Raw genomic sequence first — 26,889 nt, 5'->3', positions numbered from 1 at the left:
GCGAGTTGTGTGGACACTTGACTTGTTATTTTGAAATAAGGGGAGTTATTTCAAAATCACTCCCTGGTGAAGACATGCCCTGGGTGTCCTACATGGTTCTGCTAGCACATCACTATTCTGTCTGGTGTCACAGAGGTGTTGTTCTGGCACATGCAGGAAGTTCTCATTTAGAACTAAAATGGTTATTGGATGTGTTGCAGTGGCTTTGGCAAGCAATCCTGGAACTTAACCCTATGAAGGGCAAGTTCTTCTAGAAGGGAATAGTCTGTATGGGTCATCTCTGCCAACGTAGGAAAGTGATTGAAATGCTAGGGCCTGGAATCTTGGCAATCTGCCGGCTACAGGAATACCATTGTGCAAGAAGTTCATCACTGTCCATTGTATAAGTGGCGAGGAGCAGTGTGGCACCTTATAGACTAACTGAAGTATTGGAGCATAAGCTTTCGTGGGCAAAGACCCACTTCGTCAGATGCATCTGATGTGGTCTTTGCCCATGAAAGCTTATGCTCCGACACTTCGGTTAGTCTATAAGGTGCCACAGGACTCCTCGCCGCTTTTGCAGATTCAGACTAACACGCCTACCCCTCGGATACTGTTCATTGTATAGTTTGACATAGAAGGGATCAGTAGTCTGGTGGAGATCTCAGTGCAGTCAGGCTTTCCAGAAGCTGAAGGAGAATCTGATCAGAAAGCCATTCAGAGTGTATCTAGAATGAGTTGTTCTTTTACAACAGGCAAAGCTGCCAGTGAGAGATAAGAGCTGTGCTCTCCCAAGAGGAAATTAGTGAGAATCGACAGTGGTCTTCTATAGCCAGATTGTCAGAAAACTGGAATGAAACTACTATGATCTTCCCACAGGGAATTACTGGCAGAGTTATTTCTTTCTTAATGTAGGCATCACTGTATAAAGGGTTCATAATTTCTACAAACTCTGTCAAACTTCAGGCAACCCAAAGAACAGAAACCTTATAGGCTGGATAAACTGAAGTACTTTAAGTGGGTTGTGCCCACGAAAGCTCGTGATACCATCTATATGTTTTGTTAGTCTTTAAGGTTCTACTAGACTGTTTGTTGTTAAGTTTTTCAACTCTAGGGTACAGCATCAACCAGTGCCCCAGCATGGAAATACAGCCCCCTTGTCTCTCTCTGCCTGTGCTTGTAGATGATTGTCAATATTGTCACTGCCGGAAGAATTGATCAGAATGGAAGCAAGTGGAGGAGACAGGATCTGCAGGGAGAAGGACACTTAGGCCAATAGTCTTTCAAGTAGTGTACTGACAACATTTTTGTTAACCCGATGACTTTGGACAGAGTCCTGGCAGGGTTTATGCAGGAAGTGTCAGACCCAGTGTGATTTTAAGACAGAAACTGGGACAGAAGCACAGCATTCACTAGAACCTGGGGAATTGACTGCATCCTCCAGGAGAGAGGTTTTTGCTGGGTGGAGCTGTGTTCCTGGAGAAAAAGAAAAACCTCATATTAACCCATATTTGTCTGCATATGAGTTCACCATTAGGGTCCTTCAGAGAAATGATGTGGAGGAAAAAGGGACAGGCGCTGTTGCTGCTTAGTGGAGTCACTTGGAGACAGAAGGTGAATTCATCTAATTTCTGTCAGCTAATGACAACAGGAAAAAAGAAGTCCCTCACCTTCAACATCTGAAGAATTGTTTAACTCCTAGCTGTTTATTTCCAAAGAGGAGAGAAAAAGACAGGACTAGCCACAGAGAAAGCCTTGACAAACAGGGACTTCAGTTTACTGTCAAACTGTAGCCTGAAATTACATCATGTATGAAGTGAGGGCATTGTATTGAGAATGAATGCATATAAGGGTAAAGGAAAAGTAGGGTTTTTCACTTCCCCACTGCACGTAAGTGAAGGCAAATGTAATACATTTCACCTTTGCTATTGACCAGTTTGCTTGTGAATAACTAAAAGTGAGATTGTTGCAACCTATAGAGAATACAGGCTCTTCTGAAATGAAGATCCTTGCCTGTATTATTTTAAAGAAACATGGTCTCATCTCATTCATTCACACACCCTAGACACTTCATTTATATTTAGGTGAATGTATTTAATTTAAAGAAAAAGATGTGAATAGGTTTAACCAGAATGTCCTACATCTGAAAATATATTACAGTCTGTCTTTGCTACGTAGTATTATTTTTTCTATAAAAGACAAAAAAAAATTGAAAATGTTCTCTATGAAATACCACGAAATACAGTAAAGACTGGAAGTCAACCTACACGACTTGGAAAAATCATATGGAGTCTACTGTATTATTGGATTTATTGGATTAGATGTACAACAATCATTACCATAAATGAGAGTTGCACTATAATAATTTTTTAATTAATGAGATATGCTTTGTGCCACCAGAATAGCAGATAAGCTGCTAGAGTTGTGGTGAAAATTTGTCCTTGGATGAAGTATCCTCATGAAAAGTTTGATTTGACTGGGAAAAAATATTAACTTAATATACTAAAGCCAAAAACTGTAGAAATCTAGTAGTTTGTTCAACCAGTTGTTGAATCAGACTATTTCACAAGTTATTAGTGTTATTTCTAGATATTCCACTCATCCTTTTTACCTAAAAAGTCAGGCTTTATGGGAGCCACCTTTTAGGTGGTTATAAATGTCATAATTTTTTTTAGGATCCACAAAAGACCCTTTCTTGTATGTTGATTAAAAAATACAATAAAATTCACTGCATGCTATTCTCAAGTCACTGTATTATAGTTCCCATATTGTCAAATTCATTTCACTAGCTTTAAAATGCATATGCTACCCTCTCTAGAGATGAGAGACAGTTAGTTCACTCATAGTCTGGGGCCTGATACTGATTAAGACAACAAACTTAACACTGGTATGAGGAAATACTATTTTGCATGCTGCATAATGGACTCCTGGAACTATTGCCACAAGATGCCACTGAGATCAAGATCTTACTATGGTTCAAAAAAGAATTAGCTGTTAACATGAACCACAAGATCATTAATAGTTACACATAACAAGATAAAAATTTGTAAGGAGCAGCAGTTCATCTGCTTCAGCATAAGCCAACTGCTAACTGACAGAGGTTATAAAGAAACAAGTTCTACTCTCGGGTCATTCCATGCTTGTCCAGCGTGGGGTTTCTCGCAGTTTCCACAGAAGCATCTGACTCAGGTCACTCAGTGCTGGAGACAGGATAGTAGTCTAGAGAGATCACTGCTCTGGTTTGGTCTATGCTCCTGTTATGACTCAGGTTAATGTGTTCATTTGCCCTATGATGGACAGAGGGTTGAAAGAATCTATCAGATCTGCTACTACTGATAACCAAAAGCCCAACCCAATCCAACTGAAGGCAGTGAAAGACTCCCATTGAACTGAATGGGACTTGGACCACACCTCCCAAAATTATTCTTAAGCCCATCAACTGGTTGAAGATCATTCAGCTGCAGCACAGATTCCTCACTGTTCACCTCTATTGTCCCTGTATCTACATTACATTGTTTAAGGCCTCTTCAAGTGTGTGATAAATTTGGCTCAAGAATACAATAAGATTTTAGGCACAGCTTAAAGTTTTGTAAGTGATTCAGGCCTAAATGGAAAATGAGACTTACAGGTACCTGACTTGACAGACTCAGGTTTGCAGCTGCTGTTTTTTTCTTGCTATTGGTACTATTTGCATTGTTTCCAGCACTGCTGTTTGAAGTGCTGCTAGTTGAATTTTTCCTTTTTCTCCGTTTGGTTGTTGGTTGTCTTGTGGGTTCTGCTAAAATAAAAATGGAAAAGGCAAAGCACATTACAGGCATTTTAAAGCTCACAGAAGAATTAACTACAAAGAGACATGCTAAAAATGTATTTCTTTTCATCTGTCTTACATCATTGTCCATCAATGCATCTCAAAGTGCTTTACAAAGAAACACTTTAGTTAGAGAACACTGAGGCACCAACAGGTGAAGTGACATGCTAAAGGTTAGATAGCAGGCCAGGCATAGAGCTCAGAACCAAACTCAACTGTCCTTTTTCTAAGCCCATTGCACTATCCTTTGGACTATCTGCCTATGTCAAACATGTTTAACAGATAAGGGCAGCTTTCTACAATCCTGTCAGCATTCAAATGAAAGTCTGCATCATTTTCTACTGCTCCAGTCATGGACGTCACCTTTGGTGGACCCATACTGTAGAATATACAACCTGTGCTAAATTATGGCCCTCTACTAGTTTACCAAATATGTACCAAGTCACAATTATTACATTCAGTTGATTTATGACCTTTGATCACAAAATCCCAAAGGTGATAATGGCACAGCTCATCTAAATTGTGATAAGTGCATCTACAACTTTCAATGTTTTTAAAATAAAGGTTATTTTTGTGTTTGTGATCAAGGAAGTTAATTTCAGGCCTGAAGATAAATTGTATTAGAATAGAAGACTATTAATTGTAACTTGAAACTGTAGTTCCAGAGTTACAGCGGGAAGCTATAATATGTAAACCAGGAGTGGGGAGCTGCATGTGATTCATCAGGGTTAGCTGCAGGTGGACCGCCGTTACACCGTTTGTTTACTTGATCGCCCATAGGCACAGCCACTTGCTGTTCCCAGGGGCCATGATCTGCTGCAGCCACTGGAAGCTATGAGCGGCCATGCCTGTGGACCCTCAGGTAACAAACCATTTGGCAGCCTTGATGAACCGCATGAGGTTTGTGGGCTGGAGGTTTCCCACCCTTGATATGAGTGAGCTATGAATTCTAATTGGAGCCAGTGGGCATTTTACATACTATGTATGACTTATGCTGAATTCTATCTTACACATTGTAAAACTATTTGAATGTGTGTAGATCTAAAACTTATTCCATGTTATGTACCAGCAGATTCAGATTACTTGTATTAAAATAATATCTAAGGTTATGTTTAGAATAATGCTTAAATTTCCTTTCCTAATGGATTATCCACAATGTTTTTCAGTATTTCTATATTAATATCAATAACAAGTGCAATAAAAATATAGAGAAAAAATTACCTGGTGGTGCCACCATTCTCTGCCATTTTTGAAATAAGCAGGTCTTCAGGCAGTCCCGAGGACTTAGATTGTAGGTTTTATGTCTTGACATCAGTTCTTGCATTGGCTCCAATATTACACACAACTGAAAGAAACAAAACAGAATAAATTAAGCTAAATTATTTTTAGATTAAAGGTATTCACAGAGTCTGAAACTAATCATTACTTTTCTGGTTTCTAGTTTTGACTTTTTCTGCTCAGCTAACGAAGAGTGTCCAATGCAGCACAGTTTGATCTGCATTAAGACCAGTATAGATTTGGCCTTTAGGACCTCTCTCCTCCTTTCCTGATGTCACTGGTAATTATACGTTCCATGGTCACTGGCTCTTCCACTGCACTGCACATAAGTCTATCTAGAGGTCTCAAAAGGTCCACAACCTTTGCACACAGCAGGTATATTCTGTATGGTTCAGTCATCACAAATGCCACCATCCATATTTCTAATAACTGAATCTTCCATTCATATTACCTTGTCTCTTCTTAATAACTGGAGTCACCTTGCCATGAGGGATATCCTCAGTGAGAGAGGATAGCATGACATCATATGGAAAGAGGTTCCCAAATATGGGATCATCTTCCTCTATGCCAATTTGATGTCCTTCTCTATGACTTTCATTGTCCTCAATAGTACTAGGGCGATCAGACTTGAGGTGGGACCACTCTACTGTGTCCTGGAAAGTGTTGGCTATGTACCTCTCTGGCTCCTTTAGCTCCTCCAGTTCAGGTTTCAAGAACCCATACTCAGTTTTTGAGGGGGCAATGAGTTCCATGCACCAACAGTAAACATATACTACCTGACCACAAGACAGGTAATCATCCGTGTTGCACTCAGTGCAATAAACTGGATAGCATCTCCTTACTGCTAGAGATGCACAAAGAAAATTTTTTCTGTGTCACATGGGTTTATGCTGCCCATATTGTAATTAGGGGAAAATATACTGTCATTGCTATATATAGAATAGTGATAGAGATGTAGCCGTGTTAGTCTGGTGTAGCTGAAACAAAATACAGGACTATGTAGCACTTTAAAGACTAACAAGATGGTTTATTAGATGATGAGCTTTCGTGGGCCAGACCCACTTCCTCAGATCAAATAATGGAAGAAAATAGTCACAACCATATATACCAAAGGATACAATTAAAAAAAAAATGAACACACATGAAAAGGACAAATCACATTACAGAACAGAAGTGCCCACGAAAGCTCATCATCTAATAAACCATCTTGTTAGTCTTTAAAGTGCTACATATTGCTATATATAGATCTCTTAAATGATAATCCCATATGTAATTTCACAAAAGAAATTATAACCGTATAAGAAACACAGAAGGTAGAGATGCCTGCAGGATTGGTCATCTGCACAAGCATTCAAAGTGATTCTTGTTGCTAACTCTCAGTCTATTCTGAAGCACTCTTCTAGTTCTGGAATCAAGAAATTCGAATCCATTTTTCTCTCTAGAGCTTTAAACCCTGCAAAGCATAAAGATGCCCCAGATTTTTGCAGGTAACAGTCAGTTCTGGATACCTCAGGACTAACAGGGAACTGTGCTCTGCAGTGACAAGTTCATTTTAAATGCATCTAGCTCACTGTGAATTGGACACAGATGTAAAAGGAATGCGATTAAGAGTGATTGATATTAAACCTTTCAGTCTTTCTTGGTGACCTTTGAGACCCCTTTGAAATCTAAAGTGACTCAAAGAACAAATCCCTGAAAGAGGAAGGGATCATGGTCCAATTATCCTAAGTCTGAAGAATCTGCCAGCAACAATCAGTACCTTGGTCCTTGCAAAGAGCTGGATTTAAAATATAAGGACAAGATTCATTTATACAGAAGCAGTTGCAAACCTAAAGCACCTGCCACTCTTAACTACCAGTGTCTATTCTAAATGGCAGTGCATTTTATGAAGTGATTTTGTCAAATAATTGTGAAGAAATGTTTGATATTCCCCTGATTTTATCAGATAATCTCATTCTTTTAACTGTCTTTTAAAAATATTCACTTTCTACAAAAGTTTGGATAATTTAAAAGTTAACATGCTTTACCTAATTAACATTATACTAATACTTAATAATAATACATAATTATCTATTGCTACTAGGCACTATGGAGAGAGAAAAAAAGAATCACAGAAAGATGGAAAGACAGAGTGACAAAGAAAAACAAAGATAAGATCATGTTGGATTTGTTTAACGTGCACGTATCTTCAAGGCTCTGCTTTAAAAAAACATTTTTCTTAGAAGGCTAATGTCTACGGGGATCAGAGAAAGAACAGTGTTCTAAGGAGAGACTTGGAGACATAGTAGATAGGGTCAAGAAAGGTTTCAAGTGTTTGGGGCAGTATGAAGCTCTTATCTTTCAATTATCAGTTAGAGTTGGCGACATACGCCAAAATTTGCTTTTATGGAATGATCCAAATCCAGTCCTGGAGGTTCGTTGTAGTTACACCAAGAATGGATTTGATCCCACAATTTCTGTTCTAGCATGAATTTTCTATATTCATTTCAGAACATCAATGCATTTTGATAGCACCATAGTTTAGAAGAAAGGGCTAGTAGAAAAGTTCTCTTTCATACTACAGGTTGGACCTTTCTTGGTCCAACACCCTTGGGACCTGATCAGTCCTGGATAAGGGATTTTGCTGGACCAGGGAAGGTCATTTCTGGGCCCCTCCCTGCCCCACAAGCATGGCCTCGCTGCCAGCCTCCTAGCTGGCTTCCCCCTGCCTCTGGACCCTTCTCATACAAGGCTCCTGGCAGCCCTGCCACTGGCATGCACTGTCCCACTGCCGGGTTTCATCCCTGTGAGGCAGCCCCCCTCCTGGGGTTCAATTGTGCGATCAGGCAACAAGCCCTGCTTTGGCGTTAGCTTCACTGGGCAGCCCCACTCAGATAGCTCCGACAAATGGCAGCGGGGCTGCTGGACTTTTTGCTGCGCCGCTCAGCAGCTCCATTCCAGGGTTCCTGGCCCCTCCGCCAGGCAGCTCAGCGGTCAGGCTCCTGGTCCTATGGGGCAGCTGCGCTGCCTCCCAGTCCCGCCAGGCAGCTGAGCTGCTTGGCAGTAGCGAGGCTGCTGGGATCCCGATTGTGCTGCCGGGAGGCCCCGTTGCCTCCCGGTCTCATGGGGCAGTTTCGCTGCTTGGCTCCAGCCTCTGTCAGCACCAGATGGCAGACCTACTGCAGGCTCCTGGTTTCGCTACCACAGGGAAGCCCTGCTACTGGGCTCTAGCCCCGCTCCCAGTCACCAGCCCTCCACCGGGACTCTCTGGTTCTAGGACATCTGTGGTCTGCCAGACCAGGGATGTTGCAAGACCCAAGAGTCCGGGTTAAGAGAGATTCAACCTGTACTACTAGATAAGAAGTTTATGTCTCTTGTTTCTAACTTTGATTCCCAAACACTCTCTTCAGGCCTCTTCTTTTCTCCACCAGAGATGGCACAGCTTATATAATCTAGGCTTATTTCCTCATGTGAAAACTCATTTAAGAAGAAGAAGAAAAAAAAAGCTTTTGTAGCTCTGCCAGTTATGAGCTGCAGGTGGCAGAACTATCTCAGCTAAGAAACTTTTCCCGCCACTTAAATGCTATGGAGCACAAAAGAGCTGCATTCATTTCACTCAATCAATGTTTTTTGCATTTTGAAGAGAATGCAGTGGGACTTTGGAGTAATGCAGTACTAGGTGGTAAGAGAGGGACCATAATCCGCAAGCCAGTATTTTTACAGCAAGAACCCCATTTAGTCAATATGTACCAGGCTGCCACCAACTCCAAAATTTTACCCAAAGCAGTAGGTTAGAGGGAGACTGCTTCTGTGTACAGCTTACAGCTTTCACCCCTCATTAGGAAAAGCTACTTTCATCATCACAGAAGATGAACTTACTAATATTCTCCAATATTTTCCATCTTTCTCCAACTGAGAACTTGTATCGGCCACTTGGAAACCTGAGAAAACTAGGAACAGTTGCCGCTCAGACAGATTTTGAAACTTCACCAAAGTGATACTCTCCCTCCAATTCAATCTGAGTATTGTTCACCAGTTTAGATTCAGACAGTGAAATTACACCTGTAATACACTATGCATTCTTCATAAGGTTCTGTGCTTTGTTTTAAGGCTCTTTCCTTCTCCTCAAAGGCTCTGATTTAATCACAAACAAAACTGAACATGCACATTTTTGCTTTAATTTTTAGAACAGACTGTCACATTCTAGCATGTTTGCAGTTTGCAACAGCACTTCTTGTATGTTTTATACAGAATGCTTTCCATTCCACTGAAGCAAGATTTCACCAAAAAAAACCCCAACCAATCAAACAAAAAACCTCCAATGTCAGGTAAGGCATATCCATTCAATCACTGTCTTTCTCAGAGGCCCATCAGTATCTTTACATATTGTTACTGATACACCTGGGAACATCTTGATGTCACTGTATAGAAACTATTATGTCACACGGAAGAACTAGCCCTGAAAACTTGACCTCTGTTGTGCCCTGTATAATAGCTCATGCAACATACTGAAACAGTGTCACCTTTCAGCAGCCTGAATATGGTGTACACTTAGGTGAGGTAGATAAAGGAAAGGGAGGGATTTGAATCACTTTAAACCTCTCTGCTGATGACTTCTCCAGAATTAATGTAACTATTTTTCTGTAGAACAGAATGAAAACAGTCCAGGAACATGCAACATATTGCTGCCTGGCTACGAAACCCATGGCTCAAAATAGTTTGTACTTTCTGAGTTCACATGCAAATATAGATTTTCACCTTAAAAATGGCCTTTAATGATTTCCATTACAAATTTTAGGCATAAATGAAAAAACATAGATTTTTCATGACTATAAATGTACTTTTTAATACTAATATTACCAGTGGTTTCATTATTTTTTAGTTTTCTCTAAGCACTTTCCAGGTTTGTCACCTCTACTCTGACACTCTTGAATCACTGTGTTTGAACAGGTCAGCTACAAGCTGATGAATATTACACCAAAATTAGTATTTTTATAGATTTCTGCTGCCACTAAACAGAACTAAGCTCAGCTCCTTAGTACCTAACTTTTGTTTTCTTCAGCACCCACAATAAATTCTCTGCACCATGGTATACTTTTTCAGATTTTACAAACTAAATACAAATTAAAAATACACAGTCAAGACCTGTATACTCCACAGCAAGCTGAACCTAAATCCTTCTGTATTTCTGGGTTCTGTGGCACTTTGACGTGACAGACAGGAAATTCTGCAGCACCATTTAAGTTAAAAAATAATGAATACAATCAGAAAATTAAAAAGTCAGTCAATACTGTGATTATTCTTTGCACTGTAATAGTGCTTAGTAGTCCCACTCATGGAGAAGGATCTCCATTGTGCTAAGTGAGGTATAAACACAGAACTAAAAGATGATCACTGCTTAACATCTAAGTAATCTAGAACATCTACTAGTCCTTGTTTTTATATTCATTTCCATTTATTTTTCACTGTATTTTTTGGTTTTGTCATGACAAAAATTAACAGTGTTCACATGCACAACCGCACTATAGTCTTTGTCAAAGTTATAGGTGGAGCTATTGGCAACTGGTCAGGGAGCAGTTTGAACTTCTGATACCTGGAGATGGGCATGGGACACAGTTTATAAATGCATGGTAAGAACAGCAGCAAGATGTTTTCCCTAAAAGGATCAAGTTCTTGTTTTAGTTTTTTTGAAGACTGCAAGATGGAACTGCATCAGATCACCTTTGGATCACATTTTCAAGTATTTCAGGACCATATAGAAATGAAAGCTGAGATTCTGCACAATTTTGCAGCAAGAGGTGGATTCTATGACAATTTTCATAGCTGGAGAAATCACTGCTATATACCCTGGGTTCCTGACCTGGGATATCATTAATGTCCCACCATCCCTTTGATTCAGGCAGTGATCTGTCACAGTGACTCAAAGAAGCATCTATGTTTGTAATTATCTAACAGGCTAAGAATTAGAGTTTTCAGATGAACACTTACAATATTAATAATTATTATAATCTAGAGGTTATTACTTATTTCTTGTACAGCATTGTTGATATGTATGGTGATTTACAGACTACTGAGCCCTGCACTCTGAAGAGATTACTGTCTCAGATAAAACAAGAAGGAGGCTATGTCAGAGACAGGAGAGATTTGAGGGGGGAATGGTGAGACGGGTGAAGACAATAATCTGATGTTGTTATTTGCATGCCTTGTGTGTTAAAATGCACATGGAGGGTTGTCTCTGGCAGCTTTGGAAAAATGTGGCTGTTTTGTCCATGCAACTTGCCTGCTGCACATTAAATAAGTTGTTATTCTTGTCATTTGCTATTTGGTTATTGAGAAATTCAATACAAATTACAACATAAACCTCAAATTTAGGGTCTTTTTAGCTTGGGTTGCCAACCCTGCAATATCAAGTAGAAAATTTGGGACTACCGAATCTCCATCCTAGATTTAGTAGTGAATGTTCAGTGCTCTGTTATGTTTATTCATCCTACGCTCTGCTCTAAACTTCAATCTAGGGCTCTCCAGTTTCTGCCCAACACCCAGAGGTAAGGAATGATTTCTCAATAATGCACTATTCAGTTGCTCAATTGTTCCCAAGTTACAAGGCTCATCATGTTTTTACACCACTCTGTATCAGCAGCCATTTCAACTCCCAGTAACAGTGAGAATGAAAAAAGAAACTGCATTCATGTCACGACGGGCAAGCTTTTAAAAATTAATATTATACAAATGAACATATTGAAAATAAAATTAATTCCTAATATATCATCGATAATGCTGCTACTAATGCTTTTTAGTGTTTTATATTGCAATATTTCTAAACATCTTCCAGCTATTGACACATAGTGCTACTATTCCCTCTACTGTGCTCAAGAACAATGCAGGAGTATGTGACTAAATTGTCAGATCTCCTTATTAATCCTGCCCTATTTGAGTATTGTCAGGCACAATGACAACAGCAGCATGAACCTACATGGACACGTATTTGAAAGATATGAGAACCTCCTCTCTCACAAGTTGGGGCTCATGTTTATGGCAATTAACTTGCTCAAACTAACAAAAGGGCTTAGCATTTCAATACTACTGTGGTCAAGATGTCACTGCTATAAACTTCCCGATAGTTAGATAACTGATATTAAAATGCTCTGCACTGAGCTTAGCATTCTTTTTGCTGGATATATGCAACCCTATTGGAATCTTTAGCTAGGTCAGAGAGAGAGATTGAACCTTTTTAATAGATACCATTTAATATATGCTAAAGTGCTTGCCTATCACTGTTTTAGGTGAAGCATTCATGCTGGAGCTGTTTCTGGAGATAAGTTTGACTGTAACATCTATCTAGTCTATCTGTTTCCCAGTATGCTCTTTGTGATGTTATGATGTGGGTCTGGGATGAATCCTACTTGGAAAAGTCTTTCTCTTGAGGTTTTAAAAAAAGCTTCAGACTTACCACTTTCTCATTGATAAACCCATTGGAGACACTTTATTTTAATTCACAGTTTATATGTTTATAAAACCAGTTTTATTGCTGATGTTTAGTGCTGCTCCCTCTAAAGTTTTTATATTGTTTTTCTAATAGATTTATATTATTTTTATACTTCTGTACAATGGAGAAATTATTCTTAAAGCGCATCCTTAGGCGGAACCATCTTATTTTTCTGAGCTTTTCAAATAGTTTGCTCTTGCCAGATTCACGGTTCCTTTCGTTCTCTGTGCCCTGACTGAGCACTTTTCTTTGTTCCGAGGTGCCTTTTCTTTGTTCCGAGGTGACTAGAGCCCTGCAAATCTTCACATATCTGCTTTATATCTGCATCTCTGGGCCATTTTGCAGATCATGGATGGATGCAGACCCAAATTTTATATCTGAAGCACTGTAAATCAGCAGATATCCACTTTATATCTGCAGATTAGTTTTGTGGATAATGGATCAGATGTGGATACAAATTTTGTATCTGTGCAGGGATATACAGATGATAAATTAGGTAAACTACAGTGCTTGGCTCCAGGGGAAAAGATACAATTTTGGATTCCAAACTGCAAAGGCAAATGCATTTTATAATCATAGTTTTACCAACAAAAGCTAAAGGCCTTCTTGCAAACAGAGTCTCCTCTCAGCTTTGGCTGGACCTGATTCTTAGATCTATGAAGACACAAGTGTTTGTAATTCAACAGCTACAACTCTTGTATGATCCCTTGTGATGTCTCAAGTTTCATCCTGCCCAGGCTGGATTTCCTGGTATTCTCTTCAACCAACATTTTGAGCCTTCTCTTTTAGCAAAGCGGCTAACCACAGAATACGGTTAATGAAACCAGTAATAAGCCCTATCATAAGGCATAGCCTCCTGCAGACCATCAGGTTATCACAAAGCGCATGTCTCATCTCAGACACACTTGCACCTAGGCAATGGCCAGTACACAATGATCATTGTCTTGCATATCTGAAACTAGCTTTTTAATGATTTTACTAATGAGCATACAATTATCCTTGTAATTTAATTTAGCATTGGTTTTAGACTATATTGCAAAGTACAACACCCTGACTGGATGGTTAGATTCCCTGCAAATTTTATTTATATACCAATTTACATTTATATAGCAATTTGAAAGAGTCTGTCATAAATCAAATCACTGGAAATAAAATCAACCTTTAAGTATGGTACAATTCCATTGACTACACAGGACTTTTATGGAGCTACACCATTATGCCTGGGATAAAGTTGGCCCATAACAATTAAGAGAGGACCTCTGAACTTTGAAACTTATATTTTTGATCCAGTCCTCCTCCTATGATCTGATCTCTCTCACTTTCAATGCAAATACCCCAAATCTGTTGCTCTATCTTATGGCCTGATGAAAAGTGTGTGCAAATCAAGAGCTTCCTTAGTTCCAATTTTTCTAGCTCATTCAAAACCGGTATTGCTTACAGTCTGTTCTTATTTCTTTATTATTGTAGCCAGTACTAATACAATGACCATTTTTTCTTGCATCCTACTGAATTCCAGTTAAAACCCTCAGATTGATGTGCACTTCATAAGATGTTCTATTATTCTTGACAAAGTGCAGATTTTTATCCATCAGAATTTCTTAATAAACTACTGGCAAATCCAAAACAAACAGTATCTTTAGGAAACAGAATGGGAAAAGTCTATTTCCCTGCTTGCCATCTCCCATCACTATCATCTGTGATGTTGTTGCATGACATTTCCTTCCTCTCAATTTCTCTAAAAGGCAAACAAACTACTATACAGCAGTTCTGAGTCAAATACTGCCACTTGATATTTTTGATATGTAAACGCTTAGCTTTTCTATTTGTGCAACAATGAGACCTTATCAGTTTTGCTGCTTTTCATTTGGACTATAAAATGCATCCACTATCTCTCTTCACCTGTGTCCTTGGCAACTTCCTGAGGTTCAGATAGATTCTAGCATGTTGTTTGTCTTGCTCAAACTATTGCTGATCCCCTCAAAAAATCATACTCATAAAAAATATCAAGGGTGTATAGATTGCACTTGAGTGCTGGCAACTTTAAGTTTGCAGGTATATTAAAATGTGCAAGAAAGTTTAGGAAGGTTTTCTTCACATTGCAAATAGAAACTTTAGAAATACCAAAGACAGAAAAGAAAGAACAACTAGGTCACACCTGGCAAGAATATGGGTCTAAAATTTAGCAGCAAACTAAAGGTTTTAATATAGTGTATAATTTACTGTTTAATTTTAGATGGCAGTTCAAAACATACCGCATATATGTGATCACTTTCTTTACACCTGAAATCAAAACATTATTCTATGCTTTTTTTTTTGAAAGTTCATTTTTCTACATTTTCTTATATCCAGGTTTCCTGTACCAAAAGTCATAACCTCCCATTACTGTTATACAAGCACATATGCATGTATGCACAATCATCCACACATATTGAGGCAATATCATAAATGAAGTGCTTTCATCTGTAGAAGGTTACATGTACCTAGCAACTATAGTCTTATTTACAAATATAAAAAAGGAAGCTTTTTTCCACAGTATAACCAATGAACTGTTTCTATGTCATGAATCACTTCCCACATCCTCATAAAATCATCTTGTTTCTATGCTGCAGCTCAGGCACAAATGCAGTATTTTTCACATAACCAGTTCTATTTTTAGACTGAATTGTAGGAAGTCTGCAGCATTAATAAATGGAAGTGAAATACAGAATGACACCACATAGTAATGTGCCAGTGCAAAAGCTACTTTGGCCTTTAGCCAATGAACTGTGGCTAGATGTTAGAGCAATGAAAGTAGAAACACCACTTATAATGGAAAGATTAATAAGCTGACAAACTTTCATGCATTTATTTCATACTTTTTGCATGCCAGCTGTATTAATACCAACATTTTCAATTTTGATAGCCATATTTCTCAGCCTGATTCTGTTATGTGTACATTACTGAGGCCCTCTTAATTCTACTTTCAAGCAGAATGGAATAATATGGATAGCAGATGATATTTTACGGAGCAAATTCTAAAAAGCAGGAAAACAAAAGTGCTTTTAAAATGTACAAATAAAGCAATGCTTTTGGCCACTAAGTCCATGGTTTGTGATTCTCTCTTCACTTGACTCTACAAATCATTTTTTTATACCAGAAATCAAAACATTATACTGTGTTTTTTTGCTCCGAAAGCTCATTTTCCTACGTTTTCTTGCACCCAGGTTTCCTGTACCAAAAGTCATAACCTCCACCCTTTACTTGTGTTTGTGATTCTCTCTTCTATTGATGCTGCAATTCACTTGTTTATGAAAATTATGAAAGCAAAAATTCTCCAGAGCCTTCATACATCTGGGAAGAGTTCAAAGTTCTTTTGGGGACACAGATTCTTCCCTAATCTGCCCATTTTTCACCCATCCTACAGTACTTGTTCCAGCCACTGTTACCCACCCTGTAGACAGATGGATGTTTATATAAAAGACCTTGTGCCTCAATAAAATTCCATTTTGGGGTTACATAAAATCAGCAATTACTGGAAAATGGAGCTTTTTAATTAAATGCATTTGAAGGAAGTAGGGATTAATGACTTTAAAATAGGAGAGTATTTAATGCTTACAGTCATAGATCATCCCCTACTAAAGCTATATTATTGTGGTCTGCCAACGATGCTTTTAAGTATCAATATTGCCAGCATTAATAATGCTCCACACTATGTTCATAACCATATAATTAGCAACACAATATTATATACTGTACCCAAAACTTTGCATTACAAATTGTAGCACAATAAATGTAGTTTACAACAACATACTCTGAATTCCCAAATTAAAGGAATATAAACTTTGAGTAAGAGCTCTTCATAGTTCCTGCGGGTTGACACATTTAAATTCTTATTGGTAAATGCTGAAATAATAGGGCTTTGGTTTGTAACACTGGCACCTCTAACTACCTAATTTGCTGCTAGGTAAATATGTAATTGTTATTGTCTGCGTCTACTGTTAACAGAAGTTACCAAATTCTGAACAAAATTATTTGCAGACGCAAATTGTGACTGCAAAACTCAGTGTCCCATGCTGCAGGCCTTGTGTTTGTACTATATAATGGATGAAGAGCTATATGGCGACTGTGGAAAGTCATCCACAAAAGTCAGAAGGGAAACAAACATTAAGCTTGTCCTTCTATTAAGAATTCCAGTCAGGTACACCAAATCAATGTTTAGCTCCTGACTGTCCTCAAGCTATTTTGTGAGGATCTATACAAAATCAGATATAGGCTATAAGGTGGGAGATCTAAGCCCCTAATAACAGTACAATGTGCTAGCATACATGGATCTAGACTCCATATGGCAGGATATGAGAGTGCGATGGAGCCATAAGACTGAACTCGGGGGTTGAGTTATGCCGCACAGTTACTAGGTACCTTTCTAACCATCTGTCAGAATGCTGTAGGTAGACTCTAGTGGGACTTGCATCCAGTTTATCTTGCAAGGAGGAAGACTGCCAAAATACAGGGCTTTTGAGAGAGCAAGGTCTGCAAATAGCAGAAATACCAGATCAGGCTGGGAATCACTGGATAGCTGTGGATAATCAGGTAGAACAATCTGCCTGATACTTTAATAAGTTAAGTACTGGTGTGTTAGTAGCCACAAAATGTCTGATATTACATCAACATTGACCTCATCAGCACGGCTACAAACAGAATGACTGAATGTGTCCCATCCACTGCTCCCTTCCTGGAAGATTTAAGCAGTTGAGATTAAATGAAAATGACTAGTAAGAAAAACATCTTACCTGTGTCACTACTTCTCAACCTTCCCTTCTCCTACCAACCACACAGTAGGCTGGATTAGCAGCACCATACATACTATCTACTATATGTGGCACATAGTATTTTTTGTTTGTAGTTCTGGGTTAGTTTTGTTTGTAGTTGGAATGGGGAGGGGAAAGAGAACAACTCTGAGTTGTTTTATGGAAAGAATATATTTCACATGACTATTGAATAATCTGAGTTGAAAGTGGAAGGGTAGCTGTGCTATCTGAGATAGTTTTCAAATTCACCCATTAATTTTAGGATCTCAGGAGTGGAAATACTGAGAAAGATCTCCTGTCTGCTTCAATATCTCCAGTTGCATTGAAGCAGCACTTTGGATACTGCTAAATGTGGGCCTTTCAGAAAGAAAGTTTTACCAGAGTCATCTTCAGTTGAGGACAGCTGCAGAGCTAATGATGGAGACTGCCACTTTTACTGCAGTTAAAACAGCCTGGGTTTTCACTAGAGGGTGGAAAGAATAGATCCACATTTTCCATATGCCACCCAGCTAAGTTTCTGCATTATACTGACAGTATATCATGCTGTACTCTGTTTAACAGAACAAACTTTTGGCAATTTGGATCTTCTGGGGGAAGAAGGGTAGTGTGAAGTCTGCCTTTGGCATGTGGATTATTGCCAATGCCAACACATTCGTCCTCTTCCAAGAAGTCCACCAATTACAGAAATTGAGGGCAACTTTCACACTGTTTTCTACTATTGTGATCACAGTTGTATACCCTTTATTTTCAAGCACAGAAAATATCACAAAACACAGCAGGGTTGTCAAGCTCTCATTGAAATGGAAAGGTAGCTCCCACTGGGGTCAGAAGTTGCCAGTTCTACAGAGAACAGTAACTAAACAGAGAATAGTAGCAGAGAATAGTAACTAAGCTAGTCACAGGGTTACAGTGATTGGAAGCAAGGACAGCATTTTCCTTTTCCTCCTGTAAATTACTTCCTGATGGATCACATGTTCATTCAACAAAAAAGTTTCCAGTGGTTCCACTCTCTGCATTCACTCTTCCCATCTTGAAGACTCTATCCCAATCTACCTGCATGTGCTCATATCTCCCTGCACACTGCCTCCTTTTTACATAGGACTGCATTTTAGGCTTTTCCCAGTTCTGTACTGTTTCCTATCTTTACACCATCCCCAGTGTGCCAGCTAATCTTACTGAGTTCCATCCCAAGGGTTAAAGTAAGGAGTAGTGGTGCTGGCTAGAGTACAGCTCACTAGACACTGCTAAAAGTGGAAGGGAGCTACCCTTTCTCTAGCTGGCTTGGGGTAACAGCACTCGCTCACATCTCTCCCTGCCCCAGGGCTGAGAGTTCCACCTCCTTTTCCAATCTACTTTAACCTCTGCCCATCCCTATTTACAATATAACTCTAGCCCTTTAGCTCTTCTTCACTACTTGCTGCCAACAAAGATGCTTAACATTTCCAACTCACTATATACCTCTTCTTGCCTACTGTCTCCAGCTATTCTCACACATTCCTGTTGTATTGCCAGGTCTCAACAAACAATGCAATGCCCATGGCGAGTAGATTGCAACCCGGAAGAGCCGGGTTCAGGAGATCTGTGCATGCGCAGATCACCGGACAGTGCGGCTGGTGAGCGGGGCTCGCTGCTGTTCGGCGAGCACTGTGTATTGCTATTGCCTTACTATTATTGTACTGGGTATACTTGAGGGATACTTATATAAATGGCCCAGACTTGTGGGAAGAAGGATGATTTTGTGGCACTCAACAGGACTACATTTGGGAAAATTGAGTTCAATTCCCAGATTTGCCAAAGACTTGCTATGTGATCTGGGGCCTCAGTTCCTCACCTGTAAACTGGGGACAATACTACTTCCATACCTCTAATGGATATTGTGAGGATACTCTGTGCTTTATCCAAACACAAGTTACTGGCCCTCAATACAAGGATGAAATTCAACAGCTTATGATGTATACAGACAGTTAGTATACCATCGAGTCCAGTGATATTCAGACTCAGGCTTGTGAGTCTCAAGTGGATCTTTAATGTGTCTCCTGCAACTCTTTGCAGTACACGATATTAAAAGGCTGTATAATTTATTATTAACCAATCTAAGTTATTAACCAATCCAGATGCTTTTACTATGTTAGTAACCAATTGCAGTTGATAAAATGGCCAATCGCTTTGTTGTGAGAAGTTTATATATATAAATGAAACAAATTCACATGCCTGTGGCTTTTTGGGGTAATGCTGATTGCTAATTTGGCTCCTGAATCACTGAGGTCTGAGTATCATTGGACTCAATAGTTCGTTCTGGACTTAAAATCTATATCTCTTTCATCAGTGACTGTGAGGGGCTCAGACACAACATATATGGGGGCCATATAAATAGTTAAGTAGTTATATAACTTCATTGTATTGTAATTATTTTAGAAGCCTTTCCAATATAGACAACATTGTATTCCAAAACGTTATCATACTCAAGTACAATGTATGTTTTTTTTAAGTAAGCTCCTTTCTTGCTGCACTGGAGTCAGAATTTTTCCAAGGTTTCATGGCTGGGGCACAATGTTTGCAGTTCTTGCATGTTATCTCACAAAGGAAGTAATTTATCAGCAAGTTACACCAGTGTGCAAGGACCCTTTTTTACTTATAAAGACATCATCCTTTGTAGTATAGATTTAGTTTCATTATGATCAGTTCAAATGTAACAATTCAATCACATTTCATATAAAAACAATGAATAAATTATACTTTCCAACATTTAGATGGCATTTGTGAAAAGAAAATATAAATATTTCTTTTCACAAAGACTATCTGAATAACAGCACTTCCCAAGCACTAGAAATAATTATATAGTACAGATTGAGACCTTTATTCAATGCAATTAATGAATAAAGGACCTACATTTAGATAATTAAATATAACAAACAGAATGCATTCCTATTGGACCACTGGGTTACACTTTCTGAAACACTGACAATGTTCTACACATTTCCATCATAAGTGTGCAGTGATACAAGGCATGTGCATCCAATTTTTGGGCTGGTTGAATTCACATTTACACTCATGCTGTAATACACTCCTATAGGAAATAATGTCTCTTCTCTTATTTTTAATTTTTTTCTACTTATTTAGGTGGTATAAAATAAAGTCAGGTAATCATCTGAGACTCAGAAATGGTACCACTAGGGTTCAGTTTTACTTCCCTAAACTAGCAACAGCCACTTATAACACCCAGGATTTTTGTTTTCATGGCCTTTGAACCAATTTTCTTTTTCCAAATGGAATTTCAACACATATTGTCTGGTGTCCTGTGCTCTTCTGACACTTGGTCCAGCAGATGGTGCAAATGGACTGGCATACATAGTATTTGCAGAATGAAGGTTAGAAACCTACTAATCTTTGTTGCTTTGCTCTGTGGCATCAGGAGTGATGGTGCTTGCTTATTATTGTGATTTTGCATTTCAGGGCATTTCTGGATTGTATTACAGCTTTATGATTTTTGTTATTTTCCCTCCCTCCTTCCCCGTGTATCCTCTGTCAGGCAACCAGATTCTCCACTGCCTTACAGCTCAGAGAGTCTTTTACACCTATACGCAGTAAATGGGAAAATGTTACTGTAACAGTTTTCCACTTTGCATAAGTGTAAATCACTGCATGAGATGCAGGGCAGAAAAGAATCAGATCAAGAGACTTCTCATTAAATGTAATTTTAACTATTAAGGCACAGAGGGTGCATCTAGACTACATGGCTTCCCTTGTCGACCGTGTCTAGACTGCTGCGCTGTGCCAGATCAGCAGATTGTCAGCACAGCGTGGCAGCCATTTTTATTTTAATGAAGCGGGCATTATTTAAATCCCCGCTTCATTGACTATGTCGAGTAAACTACTTTACATGGCTCCGTTGACGGAGCCATGTAGTCTATACGCACCCAGGATGATGATGTATACTGTGGCATGAGTCAACTGATCAAGACATGCACTGATGAGTCAGTGTGCTGATGTAATTTAGGCCTTGCCAGCATGAAGAAATTGACCATCAAAGCTTTCATAAACTATTAACTACAGGTATTCTGGAACAGCTTCCTATGTGGACACTCTATTTTGGAATAAAAGTCCCTTTATTCTGGAATAATTACTCTTGCTACGCCTGTCAGTTTCCCTGAACAGATGAGGCCCTAACCAGAAGATAAAAGGAATAGTCTAACAGCAAAAAAAACCTAATATAAGTATGTAAGTGCCTCCTCCTACTTTATTTTACACCCTTCCATGATTCTAAGAGTCCATGCTTTGGTTCTCAGATGGGCATATACTCAGGGCCAGCTGCCAATCCCACAGCTAACACTTGCTGCGGATACATTATATTTTTAGTGTGCAAGCTTGATGGGAGCTACAGCAAGTTTGTCTCCTCATTCAAGAGTTAGAGTGGATGCCTCCTGTGGTCCCTTCCTATGGTTTTGTGCTGAGAATTACCCCCAGATCGAAGTACAGACATAAAATAAAATAGTGTTTTCTCCTCTTTGTTCTACCTTCAACTAGAACAGGTCACAAAAGCATTTTTTCCTGTTCCTCTACTCCTTTTGAGGGTTACTAGATTTTCTACAGTTTTGTAACAATGCAGCATATGGGAGACTATGCACCAGTATATGACAATTTGAAGTGACAACAGATTGCATTCAGCATATAGCACTTCTGAGTTCCTTAGGCCTTTTATGTGAATATGCTTTTCCCATATTGCTCTGTCATACAGTGTGCTGGAGAAGAGAGAGTAGATCCTGATGGTATTTGAAAGTCTGACCATTTATTTAGGTGAGCAGGCAAAGCTAAATCTGTATTTTTCTACTAATATTGATGGATGCTGCCCCATGACTCGGGGCACAATAATAACATGGTTTGTTGTTGAACCAAACTAAACCAAAGACAGAGTGTCTGGGTGTAAAATTTGTAGGGGCAGCTCACTTTCTCTTCTCTGATTTCCTTCTTGCATTATGTTTTTAACTGAGCCTTTGTTTTGAGGCACTTGAGAACCATAGGCTGAAGAAATAACTCATTGCTGAAATACTGTATATAACACAAAAGTGTTCAGGGGAGCATACAGGAATAATTAAATTAAGGATCGGATTTTAAATTTCATGCAAATATATCATGGCTGGTTCACCCATTTCAGATTCAAAACCTTAGGTCATATTATTCCCTGAGCCTGGATCCTCCATATCAGAGGTCTCCAATTGTGGGGCACACCCACCTAGGGAACAGGAAGGAGCATTGTTGGGGGTAGGGGGAGTGTGGCTGGGGCCTGTGCCAGCCCCTATGAGGGTGGGGAGAGAGCATCACCTACCTCTGGGTCCCATCCCTGTCTCTGGGGATCCACTCCTAGCCCCTCATTCCCAGCTGTGGCCCCAGCCTCAGTCCTCTTTTTCTGTCAACATCTGGAATGTCTACCCGCTCTCCCTGAGCCACATCCCCACTCTCAGCCTTAGCTCCAGGGAAGGGCATTGACAGGAATAAGGGAGGGGGGGCATAAAGTAAAAAGTTGGATTTGAATGGAACTTGTGAAATAGCCCAGTGTCATGAATAAGCAAAATAAATTGATCAAAACAACAACTACGCATTGTTTTAAAGTTTGAAACAAAAGTTAACATTCCACCCAAACTACGATTTGGAATCCCCTGTCCTTACTAGGTTACCTATAACAAACATCCAACAGACAACATTCGGGGGAAAGTGCTCCTCTGCAAAGGGAAAAACAGTAACTTTGCTACAGTTCTTTTGGGGAAATAATCTCTATTTCCTCCCTTTACTACCATTTTGTACGAAGCCTCACAAGAAGATCCTTGAATTGTGAGACTCATTCAGTGACTCCATGAAATAGCATCATGGTGCTCCAAGCTTATTATCTTATGGAGACTTCCAGAAAAGATGTGAAGTTTACATTATAAAAAATATTTTCTCCCTTACTTTCTGGAATGTGAGTCAAGCTGTGTTCCTTTTAACTCAGATATCACCCAACATAAAAATTCTGCAATCATAACTTAGCTAATGATTTTGTTGGTGAAGTGCAAGTCAGAATGGAATCTAGCCCAGTCTCTGCATTGAATTGGCTCAGTAGTGCTCACAAGAAGTAATAAAAATAGTAAATAGTAAAAAAAAAAAAAAAAAAAAAAGACAACCCCATTTCAAGCAAATTGAAAAGACTCCTATTTTCAACAACTAGGAATTCTCCATAGGGATTGGGGATTCTCCTCAGACCACGCAGTGGCACAGACCTGCCAAGCGTCATGCATCTTATGTGGGACTCACACCTTTGGAAGCCCCATCGTTCCTGCCTGTAGTTCAGGGGGCGGGCCTCTTTCTGATGGGCAAAGAGATGCTCCTACTCTTGCCACTGGAGATTCCTATGAGTTGGTGGTAAAAATGAGTTGTCTCTATTGCTAGTTGGGGGGAGTGAAGAGCTGCCTCCAACCATGGTCCAATACTGCAAGACAGAAGTAGCTCTTCCAAGTCATGGTAAAAATCATGTGTGGCTAACAATGGCAGATTGGAAAGAGATTAGTGCACAAGCCTAGAACTTGGGAGGCCTATGATTAAGTCACAGCTCTATCACAACCTTTTTGGGTGATCTTGGGCAAGTCATTTAGTCTCCCTGTGCCTCATCTCTCTCTCACACTTCCCCGCCTCACAGGACTATTATACAAAAACTATTTAAAACTGTGCAGTGCTCAGCTACCATACTAATGGAGGCCATACACGAGCACCACAGACAGAGCAAGATTTTCAGAGTCCAGCATATATAGAAGCAGCCACAGGAAGATTTACATTATGCAATGGCTTTAGTATGCCTGACACAAATGGAACTTTCAGTGGTGTTGTCAATGATGTCACAGGCATACATTCTAATAAAAGGTACATGCATAAACTTTTCCCTCTTTCTTATTATTTCCATTTTAGAATAGCAACAACAGCCTACATGCACTGCCTTTTCTGGCACTTCTTTGGGTGGCTGAAGTCATCTGGCCTTCCTGATGCCACGCAATGCATTCAAGGTGTTCAATACTGATAACCCACCACAGATGCATTTACTGGACCTTCCTGCTGCTTCAATAACATATTGCTAATACTTGCTAGCTAGTGTAACTTTTATATGCCCCAAACTGAAGAAAACTCACAGTTTTCTATACATATAAAATATCTATGTGATCAGCATAAATAAGTCAACCTAAATACATCCAGTCTAGTTTCATATTTAATTTTTTTGAGTGTTCCCAAATGGAAGGTTTAATTGTTCATTACCAAAGGCATTTTCTACATGATCACGATGCCTATGACATCCCATAGATTCATGCAGCTTTATTTATTAATATGCAAAGAGCTGAGTGTTATTAAGTGCATGCTTCTGACAGCCCCTGCAGTTACGAATAAAGCAGATGATGACAAGAAAAACTGCCCATATTGCCTAAATCCCAAGGCTCAGGCCATCTTTAAGCTAGAATTCAATGACAAATGATATTTTTCACCTTTACATACATCACCCTTCCGAGATTATAGATTTAGATGGATAGCTTTTTAGAATAACTCTACCCCAAGCATTAGGCACAGAATCAAATGTTTGCCTCCAAGCATGAATGCTGAACAATCGAGCAAAAATGTTCCAGAATAAAATAAAATGCACTAATTGTTAGATGGAAAGTATGTAGTTATAGTTTATAAGCAAATGAACATCCAGTAATTTAAAAAATCCAGGGGAGAAAGCTCATTGATAAATTTCTCAAAGTCGTCATTGAAAAGGAGCCCTGGTAACAGTAAGAACAGGTATTTTCTTCTAAGATTTCTCACACTGTGATGTAAATAACTACAGGTCCACTCTGAAGTCAACAGATCTATACAAATTTACACCAGTTAATGAGCTGGCCCATCTCACTGTTGTTCAAGACAAACCCATGTAATAAGCAACCTTTGGATAATTAAAAGAAAGCATTCTAAGAGAGAAATATAGTCAACCCTTGTAGCTGTGTTTGCACAATCCTGAAAAGTCTCTTGAGGGTTACTGAGCAGCCATAACTTCCACTGAAATGTAGTGAGGTAGGCATCTTGCAGAATTGGACACACAATCATATTATTAGCAAGTATCTAAAAAATCCTACAGTATCAGCTTGGTTTCTTCTTATATAACTTCATTTTAGGGGAGATCAGAAATAGCAAGAAAACAGTCTCAAATAATTGCCAAAAACTAGAGAGACAAGGTGGATCAGGTAATATCTTTTATCTCTTGTCTCTCTCCCCCCAACAGAAGTTGGTCCAATAAAAGATATTACCTCACCTACCTTATCTCTTTAATATCCTGGGACCAACACAACTACAACAACATATGCCAAAAACTAGGTAGCACAATCTATTTTGTCTTTTATATTTTAACCCTTTTTCTTTTTCAGGCTACAATCTTGAGCACAATTTCAGTGGCAGAAAGGCAGGAAGGAATTAGCAGAAAATTAAATGTATGTGGAGGGAAGGCAACTTGTATGTGCATGTCTAGGTGCCAAAATGAATTCATGTGGCTAGGTTTTGCTTCTGTTCCCTTTCTCCCTGCTTCATGTATTTTTAATTCCTGCTTCAGTGAACAGTGAAAAATAATGAAAGCTCTCAAAGCTTCTGAGATTCCCCATTCAACTGTCTTCTTCTCACTCCAAATCAGAGGAAAGTTTTTCGACTGTAAAACAGATTTGTATTTTTGGGCTCGTATTCTCCATGGCTACATACTGACCTTAAAAAGAACTATGCTGATTTACACAGCTGAAGATAAGGGCATTTGTATCCAAATTGTTGTAAATTAAATTCTCACATTCTTCACATCTGTTTTGCTTCTGTGAGGCTCCTCAAGTTGTTATTTGTATGATTCGTTGTTATGCGTGCATGCATTACATCTTAAAAGCAGTGTGTCATATAAGGGTGAAACTTCCACTCTGAGGCTACGTCTAGACTGGCCCCAAATTCCAGAAAAGGGATGCAAAGCAGGTAAGTCAGCATAGGGAAATCCGCGGGGGATTTAAATATCCCCCGCGGATTTAAATAAACACGTCCGCCGCTTTTTTTCCGGCTTGGGGAAAAGCCGGAAAAAAAGCGTCTAGACTGGCGCGATCCTCCGGAATAAAGCCCTTTTCCGGAGGATCTCTTATTCCTACTTTCAAGTACTTTCAAGTAGGAATAAGAGATCCTCTGGAAAAGGGCTTTATTCCGGAGGATCGCGCCAGTCTAGACGCTTTTTTTCCGGCTTTTCCCCAAGCCGGAAAAAAAGCGGCGGACGTGTTTATTTAAATCCGCGGGGGATATTTAAATCCCCTGCAGATTTCCCTATGCTGACTTACCTGCTTTGCATCCCTTTTCCGGAATTTGGGGCCAGTCTAGACATAGCCTCAGTATTATCAAAGTAAATCTAAAGTAACATCAGTAGTTTCTGAGGAGCTACTCCATTTTATATGCTGATGTAACTGCAAACAAAATTTGGTCCTACATACTAGTTAGCTTTCTTATAGAATGATTTTCTACAGGAGTTAAGTGGCAATATGAGCCAAAATGTTAAAAGACAACTAACT

General features: G+C 39.2%; 1 protein-coding gene across 9 annotated transcripts in view; it reads right to left on the bottom strand.

Annotated features, from left to right (window-relative positions):
* LDB2 (LIM domain binding 2) overlaps nt 1–26,889 on the bottom strand; it is a 265,730-nt gene that overhangs the window by 5,774 nt on the left and 233,067 nt on the right. For 3 of the 9 annotated variants that reach the window (XM_025178422.2, XM_006136989.4, XM_006136983.4), the window contains exons 6-7: nt 5,009–5,132; nt 3,606–3,757 (exon numbers count right to left, since the gene is read on the bottom strand). In XM_025178422.2, coding sequence (XP_025034207.1) covers nt 3,606–3,757; nt 5,009–5,132 — 276 coding nt within the window. The remainder of the gene's footprint in view (nt 1–3,605; nt 3,758–5,008; nt 5,133–26,889) is intronic. The other 6 variants (XM_025178424.2, XM_014580537.3, XM_006136985.4 and 3 more) reach the window with 3 other exon arrangements.

This window comes from Pelodiscus sinensis, chromosome 5, assembly GCF_049634645.1.
Source record: "Pelodiscus sinensis isolate JC-2024 chromosome 5, ASM4963464v1, whole genome shotgun sequence".
NCBI lineage: Eukaryota > Metazoa > Chordata > Testudines > Trionychidae > Pelodiscus > Pelodiscus sinensis.
Note: the sequence above shows the minus strand (reverse complement) of the source record. Positions and strands in the feature narration are given on the sequence as shown.